The 24,600-nt window shown below is 35.8% G+C and overlaps 1 protein-coding gene across 7 annotated transcripts in view; it reads right to left on the bottom strand.

The window, feature by feature from the left end:
* The window catches only part of LOC309632602 (putative RNA-binding protein Luc7-like 2), a 56,244-nt gene that overhangs the window by 22,186 nt on the left and 9,458 nt on the right, over nt 1-24,600 (bottom strand). For 3 of the 7 annotated variants that reach the window (XM_082400359.1, XM_082400364.1, XM_082400365.1), the window contains exons 2-3: nt 19,053-19,147; nt 2,018-2,116 (exon numbers count right to left, since the gene is read on the bottom strand). In XM_082400359.1, coding sequence (XP_082256485.1) covers nt 2,018-2,116; nt 19,053-19,147 — 194 coding nt within the window. Of the gene's footprint in view, nt 1-2,017; nt 2,117-19,052; nt 19,148-19,640; nt 20,699-20,725; nt 20,797-23,537; nt 23,615-24,600 lie in introns of those variants that run through there. The other 4 variants (XM_082400360.1, XM_082400361.1, XM_082400362.1 and 1 more) reach the window with 4 other exon arrangements.

Here is a 24,600-nt window from a genome sequence, read left to right as displayed (position 1 = left end):
ATTTTTCACAATGAAAATGTTACAATCAGGAAAACCTGCCCTTTTCTCAAAGAATAAACCACTGAGAATTTTAGCAGTGTCTGCATTGCAAAAATCCAGGTCAATATTTATATAAAAGACACTTATCAGGCATATATTAATATATCTATAATTAAATAATAATTCATTTAAAAGTAAACTTTAAAGATTCCCAAACCAACCGATTTGGACTTTCATATCTTACTGTAGAGAAATACAGCTAATTCAAAACACAAATGTTTAAAAATATAAATTTATTCAACACATACCAAATTCTAAAAATGGCTGATTAACCCATGAATTTCATGAATATGCAAAATAAAACCTTTTATCTGTGATGAGAAAGAAACAGCTATTTAATTCTTTTAGTTTAAATTTTATCTTTAAAAAAAGATGAACTAATCCATAAATAGTGTTGGGTCAACTAAGTAGCTATCTGGAAAAAGAGAGATCTATACCTCAATTCCTTATAACAGAATAAATTTAAGTTGGATCACAGATTTAAATATATAAAACAAAGCCATAAAAATTCCAGAAGAAATCATGAGAGAGAATTCTCATCATATCAGGATAGGGAAGGCCTTTTGAATTAATCTAATAGATTTTTGAAAGATTAATAAATTGGACAACTATACAAACATTTTGCAAGACTCACAACTACCAAAAAAGAAATAGGAAAAAAATACAATGTATTATCTGAGAAAAGGGACTAATTTTTATTATCTGTAAAGAGTCAGTGCAAATCAATTAGAAAAATACTAACATCCAAGATTAGCAAATAGCACCCACCCCCTAGAAAATGTACACTGACAGTTCAATGAAAAGGAAATAAAAACAGATCTTAAATCTATAAAATTTTTTCAAACTCACTCATAAGAGAAATGCAAATTAAAATTACACTATATTTCACATTTCATCTATCAAAGCTACATAGAAATCTTGAGAGCACACTATGTGGCCTATGGGAAATAGACAATTTCATACATACTGGTGGGAGTATAAATTGATAATTCTCATGGAGGGCAACCAGGCAAAACTGGCCTTTGACTCAGTTATTCTATTTCTAGAAATTTAATCTGTAGATACTTGATATGTAAAAACAATGTATTATCATACCATAATAGAAAAAGATTGAAAACACCATACCCCTACATCTACATGGTGGTGAATTTCTGCTGTATTTTATGCCCAGTGTATATTAAATCATAACACAATCACTTTATGGTGTTTCCCTGACTGCTCCAGCCCCATATTAAATTATGTTTACATAGGTGACTTCATTTCCGTTAGGAGAAATTCTTGGAAGTTCAAAAAAGTAGATTGGGGGGCCTATTTACTACTTTATCTCCCAAACCAAATGAAACATCTACTACCTCACTGATAAAACATATAAGGTTTATGGTCATCAGTATGTTTTATGTAATGCTGATTGGTACGTTTTCTATAAAAAAAAAAAAGTCCCAATTATTCTGTTTGTATTAAAAAAAAAATAAAGTCAAGAGTCTGAGCCCTTTAGATACCTAAATTGTACCTTCTATTTCCTCTAATATTTCTTCTATTAGTTTTACATAAAAAACAACATTGTCCTTAATATCCTCCCTCTCTCTACATACATATTTACAAATACAAAAATAAATACTAATGTAAAAATTCAGTAATTAAAGGGCTTTATATACACTAGAAATTAGTTGTTTACATTTGCTTAAGATGGTATTTCCTTAATCACAACTACCTTAACTGGGAAGAATATGCTTAATTATCAAAAGAATATATGACGTGCACAACTTTCACACATTTTCTTAAAATACCCAGTTTCACCTATTTTTAAAAAATATTGTTAGTCAAGACAGGACATAATCTTACTTAATTTAGTACTACCCTTCATATAATCACAAAAAAGATAATTTGCTAAGAGCCTTTTCCCATTAAGAGATATGAATGCATATTCAAAATATTTTACTACAAAAGATAATCTAATTGTTGAAGCAAAATGACATACATCGAGTTCAAAGAAAAAATCTTGTTCTTTGGATGCAATTTCATAATCTGCTCTTAAAGCCAGGTCATGGACTTTCAGACATTCTCCAAGATCCATTCTCTGGGTGGGGGGAGAAAAAAGACACATATTATTAAAACAGAAAATGTATTTTTTCAAAAATTCATTAACAACCACAATTCTCTTCAGAATAATGATTAAGTCATACAGATGTTTATTTATGGACTTTCAAATTACAGAATTTCACAGACAGGTATAAAACTTGGTGCCTACATGAAAAAACCTGCATGAATTCTGTCTACCAACAGATGGGAACCGTGATCGCTTGTGTACTTAAGAACAAATGGACAAGGAAAAAAGCCTGTCAGAATCTGAGAAGAGCTTCTAGCTTTTATCTCAAAACATATTTCACTTGGCCCTTTAACACAGAAAAGACATCAAAGTTAATTTAAAATCAAACCAGGGCTTCCCTGGTGGTGCAGTGGTTAAGAATCTGCCTGCCAATGCAGGGGACACGGGTTCGACCCCTGGTCCGTGAAGATCCCACATGCCACGGAGCAACTAAGCCCATGTGCTACAACTACTGACCTTGTGCTCTAGAACCCGCAAGCCACAACTACTGAGCCCGTGGGCCACAACTACTGAAGCCTCCGCACGTAGAGCCCATGCTCCACAACTAGAGAAGCCACCGCAATGAGAAGCCCACGCACCACAACGAAGAGCAGCCCCCGCTCGCAGCAACTAGAGAAAGCCTGCGCATAGCAACGAAGACCCAACACAGCCAAAAATAAATAAATTAAATTAAATTAAATTAAATCAGAAGAACGAGTAAATCAAACTGCTGAATTATAGTCAATATTCTTTGAATAACATTCTAATTTTCAAATAAAGATGGAGTCCTCAAACAATAGACTGGTAATCTTGATATGGATTCCAGACAAGACTCCAGGTGAACTAGTAAAGAGATAATTTATTAAAACCCAATATAACTTCACAAAGAATAAGTATCTAGCCCCACTTTGATAAGCATATGTCAGGGAAATAAAATAAATACCAAGTAGATATTTATTTCAATAAGGAATCTACTAGGATCCTTCTACTTGAAATTCCAATTAGATATTATTTTCCCAATTAAAGGCTTTTCTCATATCTGAGACAAAAATTTCTAAAATTCTGTCCATTTTTACATGTATCTGGGCAACTGATAAGATCTTTCATGAAATCCTTTTGGAAGCATACTGAACAGAAAAAAATGGGCTAGATGTAAAGATAATTACAGATGTGATTAAAGGTGATCAGAGCAAAGCAGAGATTTTCCAACTGGAGGTGTGCTATCCCATCACTGGAATGTCACAGAATCTCTGGAAAGTTGGTGAAAGTGAATACAATAATTCAAAAAGGTATAGTAAATATTCCTTTTGTTTTTGTTACACAAATTATGCACAAAGTAAAACTACAACAAAACATTGCAGCAGTAAAGTCATCCTTCAACTGACAGCTGAGTACCTAACTTGTGCCAAGCACTATGCCAGGTGCTAGGGACATAGCACCAAGTGACAAAAGATACAGTCTCCAACCTCATGGAGCTGACATTCTAGAAGAGGAGAAGCAAATAATAAACCATACTTGTACCACTGAACAAAGTTAAGTGATCTAATAAAATAGTAATGCTCCCATTACTGTGAGAGGCTACTTGGGATGAGGTAGCCAGAGAAGCCCTTTCCGAAGAGGATACATTTAAACTGGATCTAAAAAGTGAGATGAAGCACACTAACCTTAGGAGAAGCCAAGAAAAGAGTGTTCCAGTTTTACAGATTTAGAAAGCAGATGTTTAAGAAAATATATGCCAGGGCTTCCCTGGTGGCGCAGTGGTTTAGAGTCTGCCTGCCAGTGCAGGGGACACGGGTTCGAGCCGTGGTCTGGGAAGATCCCACATGCCACGGAGTGGCTGGGCCCGTGAGCCACAATTGCTGAGCCTGCACGTCTGGAGCCTGTGCTCCGCAACAAGAGAGGCCACGAAAGTGAGAGGCCCGCGCACCGCGATGAAGAGTGGCCCCCGCTTGCCGCACCTAGAGAAAGTCCTCGCACAAAAACGAAGACCCAACACAGCCATAAATAAATAAATAAATAAAATTTAAAAAAAGAAAATATATGCCAGCGTTACTCAGAGGGAAGTTTCTAGTAGCAGGGAACAGGACTAGAGTACCTACAGCACACAGGTCTGGGCCTTAGCTTTGTATATACTATCTAAAAATGACTTTGCCTATCTGACATGGTTGCCAACCACCTGGACATGTGTATAACAAAGGGTATGATTATCAATTCTGTACAATATCTCAAGCTAAAAAGGATGGTGAATTCACTGGATTAAGATTCAAAAATATTGATATACCAGATAAAATTTAGTACGAAGAAATAAATATGAAGTCCTACAGTTGCATCCAAGAAGTCAAATTTACAAATAACTAGGTTATGAGCAAAAAATCTGACAAATTGAAAAACTTACTAGTCAAAAGTAAGGGTTACAGTGTGGCACGACTGAGATCAATTTATGTGATACAAAACTAACTTATAGACTACAGTATGAGCAAAGTGAGAAATCTCTTATTGAAGGCTGGTTTTAAAAGCAAACCCCTCTCCTCCAAAACACACACTGTTGTGTGCTAACACATTTCAAAAGTGATATGAATAAACAAGATAAAGTGTCTCAAAACAAAGCTATACAAAACAGCCAGAGAACGGATGTAATTAGCTGGAGAAGAATTAAGATGTGAAAAGTCAACTGAAGAACTTTTCAATATGAAGCAGAAACACTGTATTATGGTCCCAAGGGACTCCAGAGAGTTAGACTTTAGTCCTCTCAACATAAGAAAATAACTTTCTAATAATCAGAGCTTTCCAAAGATGGAATAAGCTTTCTTGGGAGTTAGTTGAGTTGCCAGATAACTGAGAGGTTCGAATACAGTTTAGACAACCATTTCTCTAGGGTTGTGAATAAAGAATTCAACCATCAGATAACTTTTATTCTTTCCTCCAACTCTGAGATCTTATGACTATCTTTAAAAAAAAGTTTCTCAATAAAACTATATTACCTCAGTTCTTAATTATGTAAAGGAATGAATGGGAAAATATAAATAGACAATGTCCTCAAAGTTATCCTTTGGGAAATAATAAGGAATATTCACCACCATTATAAAAGTCCTCAACACACTAATGGTCTGAAGTGTCAGTGTAGCTGAGGATGCTGAGATTTTCCAGGCCCCATTGCTCACTCTCATTCATTAGTCCCTGGATTAACAAACTAACGAGTTTTCCAGTGATAAGAAACAGCAACTGAAACTTTCTATAGATATGTGGAAATTCAAAGCTGCTTATTAGGCAACATTTATTAAGAAAAAACTGTAGAAAAACATTTAACACTCTTTATAAAAAACATGCAGGAAAATAAGACACGAATGAAAGAAGTTAATGGCAAAAAGAATGGTGTTACCCCCTTTGTTACACCAGCCTGTTGATTTCTTAATAATATCTTAACATTAATCATTCCAACAATCCTATTTGCATATATTTCCACAGCTATAGTTGTTCATGCTATGCTTAATTTCATAAAATGTTAAGACGTCATAATTGGAAATACCTTTGATCCTGTGCAGCAGTTCTCAACTTGGACCCGGGGAGCTTTTAAATAATATCAGTGGAAGCTTCCGAAAACAGGCCCAAGCCCAACCCTCCAAAAACTAAATTGTAAAAGCCTCCCAGAAGTTTTTAACGTACAGTGTTGTGAACCACTCACTGATCCAGTTTTATTCCCATTCCACAGACAAAGGAACTGAAGCCCAGAAAGACTGACTTCTTCAGGGTACTCATTAGGATATCTGGTTAGCAGATTTCTAGTCTAACACCCCTTCCACTTTATTATGCTAGTTCCAATTATTTCAGTACTAACTTATCTTTTAATATTTTTAGTTGACATTCATCCCCCGTAACATCTAAAAAAGCTCTGCACACAGCAGATATTCAAAGCAGCCGTCTACTGCCTTTCCTTCAGTAATCTCCCTTATTTTTATCCCCTCCGTAACTATATTTCCAATCTGTTTTCAAAAACATATAAACTGCCTCACTGTGTTTAACCTAAACATCTCTGTTGTCCACCCATACCATCCTTTGGCAGGAACTCCAGGCTTTCCCCCAGTCTATCTTTAAATTTACATCACACAACCAACCAAAAGAAGAAAAGCAACTACATGGGTCAAGAACAAAATGAACACCAAAAAATACCCAATTATATCCCTGTAGCAGAGGTGGAATTTTGATGACAGGAGTAGAGCTGGGCGTAATATATGCCTTGGGGGGGGGATTTACAGAAGGGAAAATATGAGCTCCAAAAGGATAAGGATTTTTTTCTATTTTATCCACTACGTACCTGGGCCTGTATACAGGTACACAAGAATGCTTAAATAAATATTTAATATTTGTTGAATGAACCAAACTAGGAAAAGAGAGCAGAGAAGAACACTGGCACAGGGGGGCCCTGGACTTAACGAGCAAGGGTGGTCAAGATGCACCCCAGGACAAAACTGGTCTGAGCTCTGGAGGGGAAGGTCTTCTTAGCCTCTCCTTGGATTATCTTCTTTGTTGGAACTGCTTTCCTTCTAAAGTGTTTTGAGCTATTCTTCTCTGTTTTTTCCTATGTGCTCCTCTCCTCCAGGAGGAAAACTTACTTGGGCTTTTCACTGTGCTAGGCTATAAGCCTCTGCAGCTTTAGTCTTACCTAGCTCACCAAAGTAGATTTGGGGGCCAAAGCTGTAGGAGCTCGAAGAGCCTAGTTATAATGAAGACACTCCCCCCCGCAATAGCCTCAGTGCTTATTTCTTCAGGGACCCAGCAGAACAGTAGGTGTAGCAAGGCAAATTTTCAGAATTCTAGATAATAGTCATCTATTTTCCACTGTCCATAACATCATTACTAACCACTTATTCTGACATCATGTCATGCACGTGAAGAGTATTTAAAATAAAAAACAAGCCAAAATAAACTCAACAATTACCTGCCACTGTGAAAGTGAGTGAAGGGAAAGTATGCCGATGTTAATGCTCTCCATGACCCTAGTCATCTAATTAAAAAGCCACCAGAGGGAACCATGATAGAAGCACACCATGACTAAGCATGGACCAATTCTCAAAAGCCAAATCAAACCTGACTCATCACTGATAATGCAATAGTGCTTTGAACACTAAGTGCACAGACATTTCCTGCTGCTACTGCTTCTCTCTTGAAATAGGTGAGCTTCAAACTGAACAAAATAAAATGTTTGGTTATTTATTTTAACTTAAAGTAACTATTTATGATGAAAGCCACAGGAAGAGTTCTAAATTTTTATATTTAACAAGTAATTTACTTCAAATTCTTTCTGCAAATTTATTCTTGGTATTTCAATTAATGGACATCTAAATTCTTAGATTATTGGGAAAATGCTTATTTTTAATTGGATAAATTCAGTTCTGCATTTTGTCCTTTCCATCCTAAATCCATTTCCTCCATGAAGTTTTGACCAAATAACTATACCTAACTCTGATAACAGAATTCTCTTATAACCTCCCAACATTTTGTATTATGTTTTACTACTTAATAAAGTTGACTCTGTTAAGCACTTTTTAACAGTTCTTTTGAAGTTCCGAAGGTGACTGTTATCTCCTCAAATGGACCCTAAGCATCATGAGGAAAATGGTTTATTTCTCTTATTTTTCCCTCCTACACAGAAGATCAGGTTTGCACAACCCATGACCTAACCATTAAATAAACTTGACAATTTGACTACGGAATTCAACTTCTAAGAACTTGAGGGAACAAGTAAGTACACAAAGATAAACGAACAATAAAGTTTAACAAATGGTGTTTTTGATTTTTAAAATTAGAAACACTTTAAGAGCCTAGCGAAAGGGGTGTGATTAAATGAATTATGGAATAGCCATATAATAGATTATATAGCCATTAGAAACAATGTTCTTGATACTAAGTGGAGAAAAAAGAAGATGGCAAAGAAAGACATATAATAAAATGCCATTTTTGTAACTTCTGATACAGACATTGCTGTGAGGTTGAAGATTTTGTTTGAATTTTTTGACAGTGGTTGAATTAAATGTAATGAGCATATGTTATTCTTATAAGCAGAAAAATCAATGAAGCCACTTCAATTTTGGAGAAAAAAATGTAAGGAACACAAGCATGTGGAAATTGAACATCAAAATCAACAAAGTATTACGGTAGTGCCAATCAAAGGGTTAACTTAGCTAATGGCAGTGAATATGTTAATGAATATATCAGTCATAGAAACATGACACAGTGACAGCTCCAAGTGACAGCTCTGCAAATATTTTTGCTTTGTTATATGTTAGTACATTTGCTCAGTTCCGTGAGCTAGATCCTAAAGGGAATTACAAAAAGGTATGAGAATATAAATTCGTGCTATCAAGGAATTTATATTCTCATTGAGAAAAAAAGAAAAAAACAAGACATTAAACTAAAGCAACAGCAGCAAATGTAAATAAAGATGTACATACAAGGATTTCATTGCCATATTGCACACCAAACCAAAACCAATTAACATATTAATAGTCACTGGGTAAGTAATTTAGGGAATGACCATGTTGTGAAATAGTACATTGGCATTTAAAAAATGTAGACCACTAATACGCAAGCTTCTCGAAGACAGGTGAGAAAAATTCAAAGATTCCATTTGTTAAAACACAGACATACATGCATGCACACACACTTGTAAATGTATAGAAAGGACAGTGGAAGATGTATATTGAATTGTTAACAGGGTTTAGTCCTGGGAAGGTGGGGGATGATGAATAATGGGAAATATTCATGTTTTATGCTTTCTTCTCTTATACTCGAAGATTATATTGCCAAAATAATAAACAAAGTAAGACAGAGTAGGCACTGACCAACTCAGAAAATATCCCTTTACCTCTCATTATTCATTTAACTCTGAGAAATTCACTTCATCTCTCAGGACTTCTCTTTTCTCAAGTACTTCAGGACTGCTATATGGATCAAATTACAGACTGACTAGATTTTGGAAGATTTTGAATGTGAATCAACACGTGCAGAACTTACTCTGGACGAAGAGAAGAATGCAAGAATGCTCGACTACTTGGAAAGAAATATGACATGATAAAATCTGTTTTAGAAGCATTAACACCACACTACTGGTTGGACTAACATCCTTGTCAGACAGCAAGGAATATATAAGAATAGACAGCAATACTGGTAAAGTACTAAAAGGAATATATACATATACCAGCTGGAGAAAAAGTGAAACAAAACCATGACAGCAGGACAGAGAGCACAGGAAATACAAACCCCTAGCCTAGCATTTGAACCATTCCATATACTGTTCCAATGCCAAAGCTATTTTCAAAAAAAAACAAATCATCTACACTTTGACCTTCACTTCTTACATCTTCACTTTCTTCCTCCTCACATTTATAAAATCTCTCTTCCATCCATGGTCAGTCCCTGCTTCAAGACCCAGCTCAAGAAGCTTGCCTGGTGGTGCAGTGGTTAAGAATCCGCCTGCCAGTGCAGGGGACACAGGTTTGAGCCCTGGTCCGGGAAGATCCCACATGCCACGGAGCAACTAAGCCCGTGCACCACAACTACTGAGCCCGCGCTCTAGAGCCTGCGAGCCACAACTACTGAAGCCCGCACGCCACAACTACTGAAGCCCGCGTGCCTAGAGCCCGTGCTCCGCAACAAGAGAAGCCACCACAATGAGAAGCCCGCGCACCGCAAGGAAGAGTAGCCCCCGCTCGCTGCAACTAGAGAAAGCCCACGTGCAGCAACGAAGACCCAACGCAGCCAAACATAAATAAATATATTTATATATATATAAAAAAAAAAGACCCAGCTCAAGAACAAGAGAAAGCCTAGTATACTATGGAAGAAGCCTTGAAATAACAAAACCTGGATATGAGTTTCAGTTATGCCACTATTGTCTTAAAACAAAAATTAAGGTTTTTCTTTCCTAATTCCAATCCTGTCACTCAAAACTAACAAGTCAAACATGAGTGGTGGGTGAAGAGGAATGGGGCACACTGTGCATGCACAAAGTAGTTCCTGCTTTTCTACTACTTCCCAACTTCTTAACTGCCCATTCTCACTTGAATGTTCTTCCTCCAAGTTCACTTTTTCCTGAGTGGATAAAGAAAAATAAAGCTCTTCTTCTACCTTTTCTTAATGTATGTTTTTTTGAAGAATATAGTAGGAAATACCTTCTTACCCGTTTCTAATCCTAGATATGCAAAGATAGCTACATAAAATTAAAACAAATGGCCTTGCCCCACAAAGACTATTCTAATTGAGGAGAGAAAGAACATATATAAATAAGACAAAACAAGTGCACACTCGGTAGTATGGAGGGCAGGTGCTACACTGGGGTTCAGAGCAATTGTGTGTAGTAAGCCAGGCAGGATTTAAATTTGTACAGAAAGGTTATTCCAGGCACAGAAATGGAGATAGGCAAAAATCAGCATGCTGGGCAAGGAAAGTAGTGAGACAACAGTGAATAAATCAGTCTGGTCAAAACAGGACCAAACTGATTTATTCATTCAAGGGAGAGAGACCTACTAAAGATTTTAGACTTTTGACCATATATATAATAGGGAACCACCAAAAGTTTCTGTGTAGAGGCAACATATGATAAATTCATTTCCACTCAGGAATGACTGGCTTTTCTTAACATTTAGATCTCTTCAAATGTCATTTCATCAAAAGTTTTCTCCACTCACCCTGTCAGTGTAGCCCCTTGCCCACTGTCTCAGACTTAACCACGCATTTTTGTCATAGCACTTCACATCACTCCTGAAATCACATTATTTCTTTTCACACTTGGTTGTGAAAGAACATTAGAATGTAAGCCCCCATCACTAAAACAGAAACCCCTGTCCACTTCCGTATCCCCAGCATTGCACATGGCACATAGTAAATCCTCAATAAGTATTTAAGTGAATAAATGAATGAATGCTGATCTCAGCAATTAGCAACACTCTCAGAGAGATAAAAAAATAAATCACTTCGTGAAGGGGAATTTTTTTTGTTAACTTTTACTGTGAATTCTCTTTACTTTTTCCATTTAGCCCTCATTAATCTGATACCTCTTGCTTGCCCTTTTCTATTTCTTGCTCTGCTTAATTCCATTATTACCTAAATTTCATTACTGCAAACACGGTTATAATAAACACCAAAAAGGGGGGACACATAAAAACCTACCTGAATTTGGATATTTTACAAATTACATTATCCAATACATCAACATATATGCTTATATTTTTTGACCCCGTAGACCAAAAAAGTCTATGGGGTAATATATAGTCAAGATGTTTTATTCAATATAGGTCAGAGTAAAACACCAAATGCTTTAAAAAGTTCCCTTCATGAGTAACTATCATCAAATTATTGGATTGGCCAAAAAGTTCGTTCAGGTTATTCCGTAAGATCTTACTGGAAAACCCTAACAATCTTAAAGAAAAACCCAAACAAACTTTTTGGCCAACCCAACAGAAAAGATTATACTAAGTCATTTGATCTTGCCACCTGCACATCAAGACAGAAAGCATCACATTTAAAAAAATATTTCCAGTGATAAGACAATCCATGACTTTGCTTGATGTTTGTGGTTAATCACCTGTATAATAAAAATATTTGTTTCAAGTTTTTGGTTTTTACCATATGTTTGCTCTGTGTTCATTGCCTACATCTTCCAAATGATGCATTTATAACTCTATCCCACCTTTCTCAATGAACAGCCTCAGAGAACACACTAGTTTCTTCAGATTTGTTAAAACGCAGTTTATAAAACTGTGCCTATCTCCAAAAAAGATCTAGAGAGTTCAGGGACTACTAAGTGATGATTCCTGGTTCTTAGATAATAACATTTATTGAGAATTATTGTACAGAAGAACAAATGTGTGGGAATTCCCTGCCGGTCCAGTGATTAGGACTCTGCACTCTCACTCCCGAGGGCCCGGGTTCAATCCCTGGTCGGGGAACCCACAAGTTGCCATGGCGTGGCCACAAAAAAAAAAAAGAGAGAGAGAAACAAATGTGACAGTGAAACATGTTGACAAAGTATCAGGCTATGAAAAACAACCTGCTTGAACAATGACTTCCAGACCTCACTCTGCTTTGCTTGGAAATTATTGGTCTTTGCTACTTTATAATGTTTCAAGAGTCATCCTAAATGACAGGTCCAAGATTTAAGATCCACTTCAAAAAACAACAGGGAGCCCCCTGTTGTTTTTTGAAGTGGATCTTAGGCTTCCCTGGTGGTGCAGTGGTTAAGAATCCACCTGCCAATGCAGGGGAGACGGGTTCAAGCCCTGGTCCGGGAAGATCCCACATGCCGCGGAGCAAATAAGCCTGTGCGCCACAACTACTGAGCCTGTGCTCTAGAGCCCGCGAGCCACAACTACTGAAGCCCGCGTGCCTAGAGCCCGTGCTCTGCAACAAGAGAAGCCACCGCAAGGAGAAGCCCGCACACCACAACAAAGAGTAGCCCCCGCTTGCCACAACTAGAGAAAGCCTGCGTGCAGCAACAAAGACCCAATGCAGCCAAAACAAAACAAATAAAAAACAAAAACAAAAAAAAAACCCCAAAACAAACAGCAGGATGGAGAGGACATACGTAATTATAAATGAAATAAGGTAGCTGTGTGTAAAATATTTACTGAAGCTGGCATACAGGTACATGAAGTTCATTATACAACAACTCTACTTTTATTTATAGTTGAAATTTTCTATTAATGAAGTTTAAAAAGACTCCTCAAACTGATTCAATATTACAGAATAAAAATTAGAGTAAAATTAATTTGTATTTGATCTACAAAGACTGGACATCAGCACAATAGTTCATCTTATTTACATGTATGTATATTTGTATTTAAGCATTAATCCAAGTCACGGACAAACATGCTGACCAACCTCAATTAGAGACAGACTAAACTAGAACAAGATTCTAGAACACATGGTCTCTGGGTCCCCTTAAAAAAATCACTTCCATAAGCCTGAAGTATATTAACTTATTTTAAGAATATGAAATTAATGACTGCAAGATTATTCTCAATAACAGAAAAAGGTTATTTCCCAAGGACAGAAGTACCCCAAGTTGAACAGCTCAGAGTATTCATGTGCCAATTTGCCAACAATACTCCAAATTATACACAGGACTGGGTTTTTAAAGTTTAATGGTAAAGCTCTAATTATTCACTGGGAAGCTCTTACTACGCCTCTGATTTCCTAAGCACCAAATGTATTTTTGGTTTACTGCTTGTTAAAGGAATGCGTATTTTTGTAAGAAACCGAGAATAAAATATAAGCAGCAAATCTGATTAATATAAGGACACTTCAAAATCCAAATTTGGTAAAAACCTGAGCTATCTGGCAGTTTTGCAAATTTGGAAGCTCTAGAAATTGGCGGTCATAGAGATTTAAAAAAAAAAAAAAAATTCAAGCCAGTCATCTGGGTCAATGTTTTGTTTTCTATTTTTTTTTTTTATTTTGGCCATGCCATGGCGGCTTGTGGGATCTCAGTTCCCTGAACAGGGATTAAATTAAACCTGGGCCACAGCAGTCAAAGTGCCGAACCCTAACCACTAGACCACTTGGGCTAATGTTAAAAATACTTGTTTAAAAACGCCTAAATATCCCAAAACAAACCCTTTCCAGAGAAGAGGTTATGAGTTTAAACTGTCTATAGACTAATTTTTTCACATCTGCATGTGAAACCACTGTTGTCATGTTTTGATAAGCAACTCAATATCAAGATACTCTCCAGCTCCTTAACTGTTAGAAGGTAACACTTTTTCCATAGTCATTAATTTTTGAAACTCAAAGTTAGTTTTTGGAACATTTATTTCACTTTCTTCTTCTGGGTGATTGATTATTCATTTAACACAATGGAGGGAAACCGTTTTAGATGCTGCGGATATAGCAGTGAACAAAATGTCCTTGCCCTTACTATGAAACTTACATGCTACTGAGTGGCTGAGAAAATTCTGTGCAGGTTTAGTCCTTATCACTTATTCTGCTTCTCTAAACTTTCATGGCTCCTCTAAATTTGTACTATCAAAGAGACTTCAGCAGTTTTAAAGTTCAGGTTTGTAGGTATCCAAGGGATTGATTATAACCAGGCCTTAAAACAAAGCGTTAGAGTAGCAATAAAGGAGTTTCAATTAATAAAAACTTCATTTTGGATAAAACCCAGAACCTACTGGAGACACCATAAAATCAACTCAGTTAGGATTTTTGACAACCAATAAATACTCCCATCCAATCACTTCAAAAGGCAGATAAAATTTTACTATATTCCTGTCCCTAAGTATTTCTCAAGATCAGCTTTTCTTAAATTCTATTTCAGAGTTGCAGACTCTCTTTATAAAAACAAAACGTCATGGAAAAATCCCTGTATTTAAAATGTGTAAAAATTCCCGTCAAAATAAGAAAGACTGGCCTGTTCCCAGGTCCTCAGGGAATGAGGTACCTCTAAGGACATTTCAGAAACATCTGAAAGTCACTGTCTTAGGTAACTGTGTTACCTAAAAAAACTAACAACACAACAAAAAACATTTTAAAAAGCATTCGGATTAAAATAACTCTAAGATTCCTGTGTGGTATAATATACTGTGATTCTTTGTGAGACATCTGACAAAGACAATTTCTCTGAACCTTAATTTTTCTATCTATATAAAATGATGGCCATAGTAACGTGGATGGACCTAGAGACTGTCATAGAGTGAAGTAAGTCAGAAAGAGAAAAATAAATACCGTATGCTAACACATATATATGAAATCTAAAAAAAAAAAAAAAGGTTCTGAAGAACGTAGGGGCAGGACAGGAATAAAGATGCAGACGTAGAGAATGGACTTGAGGACATGGGGAGGGGGAAGGGTAAGCTGGGACGAAGTGAGAGAGTGGCATGGACTTAAATATACCACCAAATGTAAAACAGATAGCTAGTGGGAAGCAGCTGCATAGCACAGGGAGATCAGCTCAGTGCTTTGTGACCACCTAGAGGGATGGGACAGGGAGGGTGGGAGGGAGACACAAGAGGGAGGAGATATGGGGATGTATGTATATGTATAGCTGATTCACTTTGTTACAAAGCAGAAACTAACACACCATTGTAAAGCAATTATACTCCAATAAAGATGTTAAAAAAAAAATGATGGCCTTACACTAGAAGACATTATGGCCTGTCAACACTAAAATTATACTATGATGAAGGCTATAAGAATTAGTAGTGGCCACTTCTGAATTTAGGATAGATGCATTATGAGAGTATACATTTCCATCTCTGCAGATCTTAATCTCAAGTTTCTGCTTTAGATTTAATGCCTTCTGTAAATTATTACTATCACATATCCTTTTCCTAGATCACTAGGAACTAGATGGAAAGATTTTTTTTTAAGCACTTCAATATACTTATCTTTCCTTAGGGAATATATGTGCCAGAAATAATGTGGCTCATTTTTTTTGGGGGGGGGGGGAGGACAACTCTACTTAGGTTTTTTGTTTTGCCTAAATCTGAAAGGGGATGCTGTCTACTTTCTGCATGGTAAATAGAAGAGGGAGAAAACTAATTGTTCCAAAGGAGGAGAAGAGTGAGACTAGAACAAAAAATTCTAGATGAGAACAGGAAAATAATCCATGCCTTTGAAATACAAAAACTTCCTAATTATAGAAATATTCATGCTTCTTATAAAAACCATAATCTAAAGATACATATACACACAATTATTTTGATTCTCTGTTCTACATTTTACCTCCTCTAATTAATTTGTTAGCTTAAGAGTCAGTTATACCAGAATAACCTACGTGGGAAAAGAATCTGAGAAAGAATGGATATACATATAACTGAATCATTTTGCTGTATACCTGAAACACAACATTGTAAATCAACTATACTCCAATATAAAATTAAAAAAAAAAAAAAAGTTGGTTATACCAGAGTACCAGACTAAAGAATGGTAAAATGTTACAGGGGCATTTTCATCAAGCTGAATTCCAGGAACTTCCCTAGTGGCACAGTGGTTGGGAATCCGCCTGCCAATGCAGGGGACAAGGGTTCTATCCCTGGTCCGGGAAGATCCCACATGCCGCGGAGCAACTAAGCCCGTGCGCCACAACTACTGAGCCCGTGAGCTACAACTACTGAAGCCTGCACGCCTAGAGCCCAAGCTCTGCAACAAGACAAGCCACCGCAATGAGAAGCCTGCACACCACAATGAAGAGTAGCCCCCACTCACCGCAACTAGAGAAAGCCTGCAAGCAGCAATGAAGACCCAACACAGCCAAACATAAATAAATAAAAAATATATATTTAAAAAAAAGCTGAATTCCAAAAATATTCCATACTGTCAGTTATGAGTATACTTTTAGAAACCATACTCTTCATCTCCAAGTGCTCGGTATAAAGTTCAACCTTTTTATAATAATAATAAGCCAAAAAATATATTTGTGTATTATTCTGCTAAATAATCTAGAGTATTGATGAGTCATATTCTGCTGGAAGTGACAGATCTGAGGAACAAGGTCTAGAAAACTAAAGGGCAACCTTCAGTTACACGACAAAGAAAAAGCATTATAAAAACAGTTACAATTTAGTTCTTTTCATCCTTGATCTAACATGTCAAAAAAATAAAAAAATAAAAAAATCAGCATCTTCAACACACAGAAGTGTGAACTATTAGATTCTGTGCCAGAACAGCATGTGTTCTACAGAGATTGGATGCTAAAGAAGTCTGAGCTCTGTAATTACAAACCATTTGTACATAGGATAAACTGTTATAAATAGCCCTTTTTAGTAATAAGGGTCATGAGAAAGTCACTCTGTGGATGATTTCAAGTTCTCAAGTACAGCACTCTGTGACAACCTTGGACTCTTACAAAGTCCTAGAGCCAGCCCTTAAAACTCTGCTTAAGAGGTTCACAACCACTTAACCCCATCCTTACATATGACAATCTCTTGCCTATTAAGCTGACAAAAAGGAGATATTTCTCATACAGAGTTTCCCTGGCAAGTGCCTTTCCAAGGGCTTTCCTTAACTGTTTTTCATGTGATCCAAGACACCATCAATTTTAAGCCTCATCATTAAATTCTGTACCATAAGAAAAATGTTACAAATTAAAAGTGTTTTTCTATCATCAATTTTAAGATGCATATTTCAGAGATATTAAAATTTGAAAAAATGTGCTTCTTACAAATCCACCAGCAAGAACTTTATAAGAAGGAAAGTCCAAGACCAACACTAATCCTTTTTATTTAACATGATGAGGGATTAAGTATTACATACAGAGTAGAAAACATGTTGAATAAAAGTACAGCTCAGAAAATTTGGGTTTGGTTCCAGTTTTACCTTAAATCAATAGAACTAAATGATTTTGAATAAATCACTTTACTGTCATTAAGGCTAACTATGGAACATATACCCAACAGAATTATTTTGAGAAATAAATGAATGTGACTGCATTGTATACATTATAAAATGTAAAAGTACAATTGTGATGTTAGATATTTTTCATTATTATTAATGCCATGCCTGAAGAATATAATAATATGTCAAAGTCCTGCTATGGCTGGTTTTAAAGTACTAAAAATTTAAATTCTGCCATTTTATCGACTATTCTTTTCCTCAAAATTCATTTGAAGTGATAATTTAGCCTTAAATATCATTGTTAAATTTAATAGTAAATGTGAAGAATCAAATAATACTACAGATAATTACTAATATTATAGATTTCAACTGTATTATAGCAGAGTAGAAAATACTTTAATTATGGAAATTCTAAAGAGCAGATATGAGGGTTAATTATCTGTCACAGTCCTAATTCAAGTGCTCAGAAACTGGATGTCTTCCCTTTTAATATTATACTTTAAAAAAATTTAGGTATTACATATTTTTTAAATGTTAGCTCTTCTATTCCTTTTAACATAATGTAGTTTCGACGGTCTTTCCTATTGGAAAAAGAGGTGTTTTCTATCAAAGATGCCTTGATACTTAGGTATTCGGGGTATTTAACTCCTCCTATCAGGAAGAAAACACTCTTTAAGAATCCGAGCTTCCACTGCAGGGTGCACGGGTTCCATGCCTGGTCAGGGAACTAAGATCCCGCATGCCACGTGGCACGGCCAAAAAAAAAAAAGAAGAAACCACTAATTTAGACATCTTTAAGGGAACTCATTGCTTCTGCAAATGGAAGTTTGAAATCTTTTCTTCATTTCAGACAAATGACAAAGTCAGCTAAATGTTTAGGCCCTACCAGCCCTCCTCTGCTATCCTTGTGAATGGAAGCTCTTGTGAGTTACCATTTCAATCAAATCCAAAAGCCAGGGAATCAAATCCTCTGTCCCATTTAAATAGGTCCATCATCATGTGATTTATCTACCAAATTAAAATGATGCCCTAAGATTAACCAACATCACTAGATATAGAACTTAAATTAAGTGAGCTTTACATCACTAGGAGTAAGCAATATAAATGAATTTTAACCGACAACACTACTCGCAAATTAAGTTGTGTAAATTTAAGTATTTACCAGTATATTTTCCCCACAATGATTTCCACATTCAAACGTGCACAAATCTTAATAAAAAGGTATACTGTTTTGGATGAAAGTCTACTCTGCTCAACAGTGAAGTAAACAATTTAAAAAATCATTTATATTATTTCTAAACTAAAAGTGCAACTGCTGTATAATAACTGCCTCTATGTTCCAAATAAGAAATGCTTTTTAAAAGCTTGCTCTGAAGAATGGAAAAAATTATACAGTAAAACACAGCAATCATTTTTGTGAGGAATCCAATTATTGCAGATCTAAATTATCAACCTGAATATAAGGGATGCAAATTGCTGCACTAACAAGTGTTTAAAAAAACATCACTGCATGATAATGTGACACGAAATTAAGACTTTATCAAGTAGTTTGTTTTCGTAGTATACCAATAACAAAACAACAGATTTAATAAACACGTACAGTTCCAGACAGGACATCATGGGGGCAACAATTCAGAAGGTGACTCTTGCATACTCTGTCATCACTGAATTTGATTCGTTGACGAGTAGTATCTCCTGTAATAGAGGAAAGTTAATAACATTCAAGGTTAGACAACCGGAAAATATTTATTTTCTGAGAGCCCTACCATCACTAGCTTTTTATGTGTGGCTATACACACACACATTTATAAATCAGCTCAAGAGGGGTTAGTTTTTATATAATACCCTACAGAAAAACTATTTTAGACAACATGCAGTTGCAGTATGTGTACTGCACATGTAATTCAAATAGTCAAAGTGGGAAAGCAATGCATTCTGTTAAACAGAGTACTTCAGAAAAGCATAGGATGTAGAGCAGGAATGGACCTTAAAGATTATCGAGTCCAACTCCTTCATACTGCAGATGAGGAAACTGAGGCCCCAAGAGGTTAAGTGACTTGCAGCAGACCCACTAGGAGAATTTCTACTGGTATACAATGTTCCCTACTTGACACTAAGCACTGATTTATATTGTAATTATTTACATTAATTGAAAAACATAAAAAGTAATCTTGCAAACATTGCATACACACTGCGAATCCCCACTGAACCCCAGACGCCATTTCTTCCACTATTTTGTTCCAGCTGAAGTGTCTCCCTTTTGCTGCTGGGAGGAGTTAGAGAGGGTAGAATAACGTGTTTAAGAGCGTACAAACCTGGAAGAAGGACTTACACACCAGTCAAACAAAGGCATACTGCCTAAATGAAATGTTAACTTTAATGCCTCCAAAGGTCCCACACCTCCAAGTTTTATGTAGTCTGTGCTATATATGGCCAAAGTGGGTACATTTAAATTCATTCTGTCTTCATTTAACATAATACACCTCCTAAGCAACAGAAGCACCCAACCTGCTAATCAAATATGCCTATCTACTCAAAACTTTAAAGAATCTAAGAAAAAGAAAGGTAACTATATTAACAAAATATAGATGTTAGTTACAATTTTTTTGCTTAGAATCTCTTTGGGGGGGGGGGAAAAACTCTTAAGGACATTTCCTCTAAGTAGAATGATAAGCCCTAGGAAATGAAAGTATTTTATTTTTAGCCTTAAACTGATATCGTCATTGATGAATGAAAACCTACTGGTGAATTACTGAAGCGAGAACTGTTGGTACCAAAATAGATTTTAAATACCACTGAACTAAAAACTTTCATCTAGGAAGTGATTCAATTATCTAAATTAATTTGTTTTCCACATGTGAATAACAAAAAAGGTTAAAACTTTACCCCTTTCACATGGTCTTATTTTGAAGAGCTTAACTCAAAGTCAACTAAATACTATCATTTTTAGGCGGGGTAAGATTTTGTTCAAATTGTTTTAACTTGGTTAAAAAGACTTAAAGAACATATTAATTTACAACCAGGTTTATAAAATTTTAAGAATAGTAATTTATAGCTAAAATGATAGCTTCAGAGCAGTTCAACAATAGGTTTTCTAGAGGCTAGTCTCTAGTTAAAGTAGGTTATTTTTGACACCACAATTTGGAATAATTAATTTAGTGTTCACGCCTGCTACTATAATAAAGGTTATTTTGATGGTCCTTTTTTCCTTTTAAACACAACTGCTTTTGTTCCACATTCATTAACACATCTGAAAAGTTAGTGATAACTCACGGCTCGGCGAATGCGGGGCCTTTCTGACACTCCCTTGCAGACTGAAGTAGGCAGGCATAGATACATTGAACCTTTACAAATAAAACAAGGGGCCAGATTGTTCAGTCTGTATAGAATAGACTCTGCCAGCAATTTCAATATAGCATCTAGAAGTACATGTTGACTGTAAAGATTCTTGTATATGAAAACAAAAGTGAACAAAATCAGGGTGTTTTGTTTTGTTTTAAAATATTGACTTAACAAGTGTAACCCTAGAGAAGAATATGACTGATCACAGGTAAAAGTCCAAGGCTGGAGCTCTGTAAAGTGGTCCTTGGGCAAACTGGGGTTTTGAAAAATGTTTTTTAATAAAGTATATTTCATCAAGACTTTGGTGAGGGCCTTAAGCTCATGTCAGAATGGTACTCTGATGAGCTCACACCAGAATGTCAATGCTGTATTAGAAGCTTTTTGCTTTCTCGCATGTACCCAAATTATGCTAAGAAATTTAAAGATAATATAAATTTTTGAAGAAGAAAAAAAAAACTTACATATCTAGAAGTCTCCCTGCTACAAGTTTCTAAGTTTTTCAGTAATGCAACAGCAGTATTGTTTCAGTGCTTTGTCAAACTAATGGCTCAAGAATATGACAAGCCAGGCCTTAGACTAAAATCAAGATTCTCAGAAGTTTTACTAGTCAAACATTTCCTCTGAAATCACGACATAAATCTAATATTAAGACATATGTGCCTTGAAGACACTGCTATCAGATAAAATGAGAACAATTCCAAATATGAACTAAGCAAAATTATCCCTGAGGACCTTTCAGTGTCAGTTTCTATAAATGCCAAAAAGTATTTTTAAATAACTCCTCACTACATACGAATGGTTGCTCTATAAACATTTGATAACTGCAGTAAACACAATAAATACAGCTATCAAATATCAGCCTGTACAGTACAGAAATCTTTATAACAATGAAATAATAAAATTCCTAATAATTTGAGATACAGAAATACCCTGAGAGGGACTAGCAACTGAATATCTGTTTATTGATATTTTTTAAATTTTACTTGAGAGACTTTAAGGTTAACATTTTAAAATAATTTGACTATATTACCATACAGTATTTAATAAATGTATTTTATTTGGGCTTAAGCCATGAAAGTATAATCTGGCTAAACCAACAAAGAATTTTAAAATAAAAATACTAGTAATATAAACTGTCAATATATCTGGCCCAAACCATGTTTTTCAAAAGAAACTAGGTAAAAGAGCACCCACTAAAAAGCAAAGGAGGGGGGAGGGGGGAGGGGGGAACTATAATTAATAAGGAACAAATATGAACCAAATCTCCTTATAATACAAGGAATTACTTTATTAATTCAATGTACTTTATCTTTGGGTTTTCTGGGTATATATTCATTATAAAAATAACCTAAGTTAAAAGAACAATTGCTCTGTTACACTAATATTGGATCCAAATAATAGAATCAAGCCCAATACTGAACATATCCTCTGTGCTAGGCAATGGGATTACAAAGAGGCATTTAAGACAAGCTCTCTACCCTCAAGGAGCCCCTCATTTTCCTAGAGACACAGGATATTTAAATGCAGTAACAAGTAATAACAAAAGGAAGCATGATCCAAGTGCCAGATGAATGTAATGGATGAAATACTACCAAATAGTAGTACTTCAGGAATTCTAAGACTAGAATGACCACCAAGGACTGAAGAGGTTAGAGAAGGCTTCATGCAATAGTAGAAGCCATTATTTGAAGGAAAGACAGGACTTAGACCAAAGGAAAGGGGAAAGAAGAGCATTCCAAACTGGCGGTAATACCTTTGACAAAGCTTACAGAGGCAGGAAGGTTTGGGAAACAATAAGTTAAGTCGTATCTGGCTTTGGCAAATGGCTTCATGTAGAGGAATAGCAAAGCTGGGGCAAGAATAATATTTTTAGGGTAAAACCTGATTTAATTTTTTCTGCACCCAGATTTTAAATGTGTAAGCAAAGAAAAAAGTTTAAAAATAATGGGGCGGAGATTAGACCAAGTTATTTGAGTTCACAACAATAAAATGCCCTATCCATAAAAACATGGCAGGCTCTCTTCTCTATGACCTCCGTAATACTAATTAATTAGGCTTTGTACATAACTATAATGATGAGATTTGAGATTAAAAACTTGATTTAGAACTTTGAAAGGAAAAGTGTTCTTCATCTGAATGGAAGCATCAAAATTTCTATTAATGTTTTTTCTACCAAGCAACTACCTTCAGAGTAACAACTCTCTTAACCTCTGTTGTTCAACCCCTTCATGAGTTTCATGAATCATAACCTATATTTGAGAACACCTGAGTCATAGGTGTACAATAAAAACTGGAATAAATATTATTCCTCTCGAGGTCTTTCAGTAACGTTAACAGAGCCTCAGTAACGTTAAGAGAGTCTGAGGTGCTACTGAGGCAGTTTCACTCAGGGAATATGGACAGCCCACTCTAAAAAGAAGGCTTCTGTCCAAACTACTCAAATATTGCTATTCTCAAAATCCCCCTCAATCTGTAGGGAGGGAAAGATAAACCCACTGTAAATCCCAACACTGCCATTTTATGGTCCTGCCCTTTCTGAAACAGACTTAAACTGTAGTAGCAACACTTAAAAATCTTAGCCTAGATGGTATCTGACATCATTTTACATGGTGCATGCTATTTTCCCAATATCCACCCCCTCCCTTCCAGTGCCAACCACCCTCTCCCTCCCATACAAACAATAAATCAAATCAAGTTTCATAGATTTAGGTGCTATTTTAAAAACATCAAAATTTTACTTTACCCATTCTCTCCGATGCTCCCTGTATTTTTTTAAGCTGTGAGTGGATGACCATGCTATGTGATCAACAACTGTGAAGGCTAAGCAAAAGTGAACTGAGTTTAGTATTGTAATTTCAAAAGAACCTTAAACTTTGTAATATTTGACATATATAATGGTATGCAGAATCCTTATTTTACCGCATTTTATCAGGCATTAATGGCAAGCAATTTATAAAAACAACTAATTAGTATTTCTTTTGTACAGAATCAGCTAAGAGCTTAGCTTAGAGAAAACAGAGAAGAGAAAACTCAACAGCACACAAAGCAAATGGAAGCATCCTAGTTTATAAATGGGGCCAGAAGAGGAAAAGCTCTCCCACATTCTCCAATGTGACAATCAAAGCCCTCCCCACAGGCATACTTGTTAGGGGCCACGTGTCACTGTTGGCTTGGGACAGGGCAGGCACATTCCCTCTGAAATAAATTCCATACCCTTTCAGTGAAAGGAAAGCCAGAGCTAGAAAGAGAGGTGTATAAGCTTAAAGTTTCTCATTTCCCTGTGCCCTCAAATCTTCAAATGTTCCACCTTCTTATTACCATTTCTTTCAACACAAGCTAGGACTCCACATAATAATGTGGGAACTATATAAAGACCAATTTCTAGTCTAGTAACAGAGCAGGAAGAGACCTGTCCTGTACAGTAAACACATGTCTTCATATGGACAAGTAAACCCCTATGTCTTCACATGGAACCAAGATAAAAGCTACTGCTTCACCGTAACTATTATAGTAAAGAGCAAATTTGATCATTTTTACACACTCCTCCAATAGGCTCACCAAATCCACTAACATCTCCCACCTACCTTTGTTGTTCCTTTAGAATTTAGCCTAAAGCTCACCTATAAGAACCCTTTTATAATAACCTTAAAAGAAAAAACTCTTACTACTCCATGTTACCTTGTTAATAAATACACTCAGTTTAATTCATTGTATATTTATATAGTACAAAGTATAGGGTTCATTTTATGAAAAGATTCACTACCATGTCTTAACATTATATGATTACTCATGCTTTGAAAACATTT

Source organism: Balaenoptera borealis (assembly GCF_965194805.1).
Source record: "Balaenoptera borealis genome assembly, chromosome: 7".
Classification (NCBI taxonomy): Eukaryota; Metazoa; Chordata; class Mammalia; order Artiodactyla; family Balaenopteridae; genus Balaenoptera; species Balaenoptera borealis.
Note: the sequence above shows the minus strand (reverse complement) of the source record. Positions and strands in the feature narration are given on the sequence as shown.